The sequence below is a fragment of the Spea bombifrons genome, chromosome 13 (genome assembly GCF_027358695.1).
Source record: "Spea bombifrons isolate aSpeBom1 chromosome 13, aSpeBom1.2.pri, whole genome shotgun sequence".
Lineage (NCBI taxonomy): Eukaryota > Metazoa > Chordata > Amphibia > Anura > Pelobatidae > Spea > Spea bombifrons.
This window is the reverse complement of record NC_071099.1, coordinates 17,059,007-17,066,719: the sequence shown is the minus strand read 5'-3', so window position 1 is coordinate 17,066,719 and position 7,713 is coordinate 17,059,007. Positions and strand designations below refer to the sequence as shown.

Here is a 7,713-nt window from a genome sequence, read left to right as displayed (position 1 = left end):
AATGTCCTTAAAACACCCAACGCTCTGCCCAAAAGCAAGTGTTCCCAACCTAGCAAGCACAGCATACCAAATGGTCCATGTCTTATGGATCCCTTGGGAACATGATGGAAGAATAGCATGTAAGCCAGGGGCCTAGGCCATCTTTATTTTAGTTACCCAGTAAAACAAATCAATTGGGTTAGTTTGACAAGTAAACCCATTATGTTTAATCATTAATCATTATTTTTAACAATGTTTTCCTTAAATATGGTTTCCATTAATATTCCAACTACTGATGTCAGACTTACTGGTCTGTAGTCAGCTGAGTCTTATCTGCTACATTTTTTTGTGATGCAATAATTGCCGTCTTTCAACGATCTGGAACTACTCCTGTCAGTAGTGACTAGTTATATAAAAAATATTGATAAAGTGGATTAATAATTCACACACAGTGGTAATATAAACACCATTACAGATTTATTAACTACCTCTCACTATAAAATACGGGATTTGGTTATATGACAGGATAGCTTCAAATGTGTAAGAAAAGACGGTATTAAAATATATACAAAATAACAGCTAATGGTAACTGTTCAGTAACAAATATTAATATATAACAAGCAAAAAAAAATATTATATGTAACAAACAAATAACACAGTCCGCATCTAAGCATTATTTAAACAGCTAAAAAGTTAAACTGCTCAAAAAACTATTTTGCTATTCTCTCTCTATTTTCAAGAAAGCATAAAAATATCCTATTTTGAGCGTAACATCATTTAATGTTGAAAGAAATATCCAAAAATCACTAAAAGTGGCAAAAAGACACAATTGGTGAAAATAACCCAGCGCGCTTCCCCATACCAGCAGCTTCAATATCTGTGTGTTTTCTTCCAGACACACAATTGTGTTATACAAACAGGTGATAAAGCGTCACATACATTGAGGATTCATTGTATACCCCAAGGTTGTGTATTTTTAATATTTTTTTAGATTGCTCTAAGCATAGTTTAATGTTTGTCTAAGAATCTTACATTTCGCTTGCTTCATTATTTGTATTATTTCTGGTTCTAAATACGATGACTTTGCTGACACGGGTTTGATTTTAGATCATATTTGTAATGGGCTCCAAAATATGTTACCTGAAATATTGATATTTGATATTCAGACAAAACGTCATAATCCTTTCCCGAGTTGAAACTTTGTTTGCCTGTTCTGACTGTAGCTAGTTTGGGTCCAATAAAGGTGGACCAAGTAAAGGCCTACTAACATACCTTATATATATACTGTATATATCCCTGAACTAAGCTAAAAGATTATCACAGACCCATCAGAAAGCACAACTTCATGGATATAATCAGACGTTCTCTATATCCAAATATACGGTAGCTATCAATAAAGTCTTCATAAGTTCATGGTTTCCTTATTGCAAGGATCATTATCTATAAGAGGTCCATGGAATTCCCGGTATGCCTCAGGACATGTTAGTAATGATAGTCAGTTAAGGAATATGATGTTTTTTATTTTTATTTTTGCTACAAGTCCTCGCCTTTTCATGGGGAAAATGTGGTGGTTGTCTCTGTGGTTTCTAGAGCAATGGATGTTCTCTTACTCGGCTTGGTTGTGGATGCCCAGTCGCCAAACTTCTCCTTGCTTACGCAGCCGAGATCCTTAAAGAGTTTGATCAGGTCATTTCTGAACTTGATTCCAATAATGGCATAGAGAAATGGGTTCAGACAGCAACGGAAGCAGGCCAAGCTGTACGTGACATCATCTGCAATATCCATCTGCTTGCTTGTCTCGCACAAGGTGATGTTAGAGTAGGTCCTGATCAACATGACGCTGTTGTATGGCAGCTGGAAGACCACAAAGACAATGACGATGACTATGATGACCTTGATGGCCTTGTACTTCTCAAAGTTACGCGCCTGGAGCAGTTTCTTGATTATCATGCTGTAGCAAAATGACATGATGATTAACGGGAGGAGGAAGCCAAAGAACATCTGGGACACCTTCAACTTTGCATTGAGGCTATCGATTTCATCAGAAAATATAATGCACACATTCATGGAGTCAATCTCCTTTACTCCACTGTAGATCAGCTCAGGGATGGACAAGAAGAATGCAACCACCCATATTCCGACACTGGACAACTTACTGATCAACACCGTCTTGGACCTGTGACGATGGGCGGACGGGGCCTCGACGATAGCAAAGTATCTTTCTATGCTAACGCACATGAGCAGGAACATTCCACAAAAGAAGCTCATTTTGTAAAGACAATAGATGATCTTGCACACCCCATTTCCAAATATCCATTCCTGGGCCACACTGACTGCCCAAAAAGGTAGCGTCAGAAGAAACAGCATATCTGCCAAAGCCAGGTTCAGCATGTAGTAGTCTGTCCCGGTTTTCAGTCTCTTAAAATGGAAATATCTCAAGATCACTAGGCCGTTTCCTACAAGGCCTACAAAGCAGATGATGCCATACATGGCAGGCAAGAACTTGGAGCGGAACTGCCGAACGTCTCTTTTTTTACACTGTTGTTGGTAACCATCGTAATCTATTGTCGAAAATTCATCATCTGGCATGCTGGTAGTGTTCTCACCGACACACATCTACGTAACGGAAAACAAACGAAGTTAGAAATAAAATATCATTTTATCTGGATATTTATCGAGTTGGATTATGTTTAGCGGTACTGTGTTCTCCGCCATCATATGTAAATTGGATAAGGTCAACAAAGCAAACAAGATGAGTCTGCACAGAAAAAAAACTAATGTTACAAATAGAATCTACTTAAAAACCCCTGATAATAATAGTGTTTTAAGGAAATTAACATGAATATCAATTGTACTTTTGTTATAAAACAAAGTAATATATATATACCCTACTACTTCTATGGTGGATCACCGGCGTGACATAACCTTCCGGTGCTCCGCCATAGAAACCCCGGGCGGAAGTGCCGGCAGCGGAGGTCGTCTAAGCGCATCTAGCAGATGTTTACCGGGTGGGGCGATGCGCTTAGACAACCTCCGCTGCCGGCACTTCAGCCGGGGCTTCTCTGTCATAGAAGCCCCGGTGAACCAGCCGGTGACAAGCTGGCCCCGCTAGACACCAGGGAGTCTGGGGGGGTGCATTGGTAAGTCTGTGGGGGGTGGCATATCTAGGGAGCAGAGTGGCATATTAGGGGTGCAGAGTGGTATTTCTAGGGGGCTTATGCATATCTGGGGGGGACAGATTGGCATATCTGGGGGGCAGATTGGCATTTCTAGGGGGCATAAAGCATATCTGGGGGGGGGCAGCAAATAAAATAGCACCATATAATAGCCTATATTCGAGCCAATACGATCTATATATATATATATCATGGCTTGGAAAGAAACTACAGATGAAGAGAGAATTCTAAAATCTATAATAGCTTCCTGTGGACTCCCGATAAGCACGAAAGATACGATCGAATGTATAATAGCTTCCTGTGGGTAGTCACTCTCGCTTTAGATACTATGCTGTGGTTCCGCCGTCTGCACATTTCCTTTAGAGCTAATTAATAGAGCATATATTTGGATATTTAAGTTAAATGAAGCAATGGGACGAGCCACATCTTTCCTACATCTCCAGATTAAAACCTCTCTCTGTTCGGGGTAAAGCCTTTATACTAAAAGCAACAATTTATAACTTCTACCCCAACCACATCCCGTCTCACCTGCAGTGAAAGGAGGGGAAGCCACAAATTCATCACGTCGGCAGCTAGCAATGATCACAAACAGCAGTAATGTCTTTATAATGTATCTTATCTCAACGTTAAAAACAATTACAATTATTCGGTACTTTAATTGTTTTTTTTTTTGTTTGTTTTTTTTCAATCTAAGCTTACTTGCAGCGTCACCAACAACGCTTTTTACAAACTTAAAGCTGTTGAAAAATAAAACTAAAATGACTTAATTTTAGGAGAAGCTGCTATAGAGAAGGCGCTGGGGGTAGGGAAAGAGGTGAATGCATAGGGGGGGTTTGAAGAACGAGTGGAACTACATGGTATGATTTAGGGTTCATTTTCAGTAACAGTCTAGATCTCAGACGGGTCACATAATCGAGTCCCTTAACTCTCCAACAGTAATCTCTAATCTGTATTATATAATCTCTCGAAATTTCGGATGGTGGTTACTCTAAATCTTTACCCAGGTTCGGTAATGGGGGGGCTTATTCATACCGAACGTCCTTCGCCAGTGTCACCAGAGCCGTTCTCAGCCGGTAACAGCTGTGCCGTGACTCATTAATGTAAAATATTACAGGAAACTACCCAGAACTTCACTTTCATCTATGAGCCGAAGGTATTTTTTTAATTTTCTACATTTCTACCATTTAAAGCGCCCCTTTATGCGACCGACAACAGTTTTGTTAATGCATAAAACCCATTATAATATAGAAAATAAGAGATTTCTTTCAAAATGTTGCGTTCATGCACTAGGAGCAGAATAAGCCGAGCATAACTCCCAGTGCCAGACCGGAGAAGACGAGGCAGCGCTGGCACTTTAAGGCCAGAGGCATCTGGACGATGTAAGCGTGGCCGACGGGTGGATATGCGCAGCGACACACTGTGGTTTTTTATGTTCCCAGATCAAACCGGGAATGGCACAGCCAGGCCCTCTTATTATCCGGCCGAATCTCAAAGTGACGGAAAATTGTTTTGGGCAAAATGTTTCTTGGTTTATCATTCATTGAAAAACTATCAATGAACAGAAAGTAAGAATATCAGGCAAATGACTTTTGGGGATTTCTTTAGTAGCGGGAATGATGTTTCTAGCGCTGCATTTAGGTGGAAAAGCACATTTAGATGACTGCTTTAGAGCAACTCATAAGTAGCTGACCCGTTACTACCTCTTATAAAAACAGGACAACTTGTCTACCGGCGAATAGTGAAGGACGTGGTGGTGGACTACAAGCAGAAGGTCCAGCAGTTAATAAACATATGGTTAATTTAGAATAATTGGCTTTAACACCATAAACCAAAAAAATTAATTAAGCATAAAATTTTTACTTGAAAAACTTTTTTTCCAAGTTTCCAAAACCTTTTCTCATGAGCGACGTTAAACGTATTAATTATGGAAGCGGCGTTTTAGATAAACCTAGAAACTCATTATAATTAGTCGTATATAATGACTAATTGTACAAACACGGTGAGCATTACAGTTTGAAGGGTCTTAAAGTCCCCTATGTATAACTGTAAATAGTAATAAAAAATTCTAAAGTATGCTCAAAAAGGAAAGAGGAAGGTAAATGATTTGAGGGAAAAAGAGGAAAATTTATAAACACTATATTAAGACAACAGACAAAGAAGATGTTCACATAGAAAAAACATTTTTGCAACATTCATGAATATAGTTATATTATTTTTTCTTTACAAAACATTACATTTTGGCAATTTTATTGCTGACTTACAGTAGAGCACGGAAATACTCCCATCGCATTCCACTTCTTCAGAAAGTGTGTGTGGGGAAAAACCCTGCATGCTCCTCAACATTAAAACCCTAGTGTGCATGAGACATCAGTGAGCAAAACCAGCGCCCAAGGTCACCCGCCGCCATTTGGGTTAGAAAAGGAGACCTATAAAAATGTTCTATTTCACAGGTTGTGTAGAATAAATAATAAAGAAAAGACATGTAGTGATGTAATTGGATCAATAAAGTTGATTGAAGTAGACAAGACTCACCTCCACTACAACCAGGAGGACTGGGGCCATCCAAGAGATCTGCAGGAGGTCTGAAAAGAGACATGAAGACAGACGTTTAGCAGTCTGTCCCATACTACTTTTGATTGTAACACTCTCTAAAATATTAACCGAATACCCAAATATTGTACTATAAACACATTCCTAGCAGTTCCCCCTCAGCCCCTCTGCCTTCAATGTATTGAGTGCCGGCATGGAATACCGCATTGTTTCTTGACTCGGTGTTTAGTCTGGGACAGGACATGGTGGTCCTTCAACAGCTTGCCTGGGACATGAGGCAGGCCCCCTGATTACTGTCCCGGGCAGTCCAAGACCCGTGTTCATCCTTGTGTGGTTGCTATTGGGCAGATGAGCCTATGACAGGCCCTGGGGCCTGACACATACTACCCCTCATGAACATACACTACTGGACTGAAGAGTTGAATCATCCACATGCGTGTGGTTGCATGATAATAGTAAGTGAGGTGCGGTCGGGTGCCATCCCACTGGGCATTTGCCAATAGCACCTATGGCCCCGCTGCTGCTCATCCTTAACTTGTAGAGACTCCCTCCTTCCAATATATTACGCTGCACTATTTCTTTCTTTCTTTTCCCACTTATTCTGGTACCTTACATGTTATACTAATCGCTTTCTGTTTTGCTACTCTTTTTTTTTCCATTCACCAAACCACAATATTAGTCAAACCAAAAAAAAAAAAAAAAGAACATTTTCTCTACGTCCCAATAATGTTTAAATCTTTTCAAAAATCCCCTATTGATGAAAGAAATTACCATATTTGACGCGAGGAGATCAGAAATTCCCCGTTGAGAAAAACAGATTTATTTTTTGATACTCAGCAAAAATACATAAAAATACAAAGGTATTGCGGGTGCTTAATGATAACAGTACTCTTTTTTTTATTAAAAAAAATACTTTTTTGATAAGCTTTATTTAAACGTATATAAATAAATAAACGTATATAAATATAATATTCGGCTCATATAAAATTCAAAAATGTTATAAATATCAATGCATATATATATATCCATATATTTTATATATATATATATATATATATATATATATATATATATATTATATATATATTATATATATATATATATATATATATGATGCATCATACATCCCAATGTGTAATAAAAATAATAAATATATTGCAAATCTTGGTTTAATATGGAAGGGGAATTTTAACTGGAACTATTCATTAGACTAGTTAGAGTACAATAATTAGATAATTAAGTCACGATAATAATTAGAGTATAATCTATCTATATCTCGTTTCTATATTTCAACATTTAGCGGTACTTACGGAAACTATTATAACTGTTCACTCTCAATGAAGTCACCTGCATTTAAGCAGGTATTTTAATTGCGGTATACCAGCGAGAAAAAGGACCAAGTGTCCTGCTTGGATGTCATTCGATCAAAGTCAATACAAAGTCAGGTGCAGAGTATATGACCCCGAAAATCAAAAGAAGAGTTTTCAGGCAAATCTATTAAAATATGTTGAATATTATTTATTTGGTAAGGGTTTATAGGGGTCAATTTCGCTTTAATATCCCAATAAGTCTTATCAAGACCCTTTATATATATATATATATATCTATATTTATTTTTTTATTTTTTGTTATTTTTTTTGCATATTTGTGATTCTGTATTAATGACAAAGTAAGTCTATTGGTAAAAAAAAAATAAAATAAAAGGGAAAAGTAGCACTTACCGTGTGCCATTGCGAGTGGTTGGATGAGGTTGTGTTTGTGGCTGAGTAGGACGGAGCGTGGTTGGAGAGGTTCTGGTTGTGCCGCGATCACAAAACCAATACGTAAAGCAAAATGAAACTCCCTGCTCATGTCACCCGTTCTCAATCATGTGTTTCCTCTGAGAAAAAGAGAAAAAAAAAAACTACTGGGGATTTTTTGTCAAAATTTTCAATAATATATATATTTATATAAATTGTTACTTTTGTACCAACAGACAAACAGCTATACTTGGAGTATTTCGGTTTAC

At 37.9% G+C, this 7,713-nt stretch overlaps 1 protein-coding gene across 1 annotated transcript; it reads right to left on the bottom strand.

Moving 5' to 3' along the window:
• Positions 1-689: 689 nt before the first annotated feature.
• CCR7 (C-C motif chemokine receptor 7) lies at positions 690-7,506 on the bottom strand. Its single transcript, XM_053453577.1, has 3 exons — positions 7,427-7,506; positions 5,688-5,737; positions 690-2,595 (listed from the first exon to the last, which is right to left on the bottom strand). The coding sequence occupies exons 1-3, from the start codon at positions 7,434-7,436 to the stop codon at positions 1,531-1,533; spliced, it is 1,125 nt and encodes a 374-aa protein (XP_053309552.1). The 5' UTR covers positions 7,437-7,506; the 3' UTR covers positions 690-1,530.
• Between the last annotated feature and the right edge of the window lie 207 nt (positions 7,507-7,713).

Excerpts from the sequence above, each read along its gene's own strand:
- CCR7 (XM_053453577.1), bottom strand. Across the intron at positions 2,596-5,687 it reads TCCTCCTGGTTGTAGTGGAG|ATGTGTGTCGGTGAGAACAC; the intron begins GTGAGTCTTGTC and ends TCCGTTACGTAG.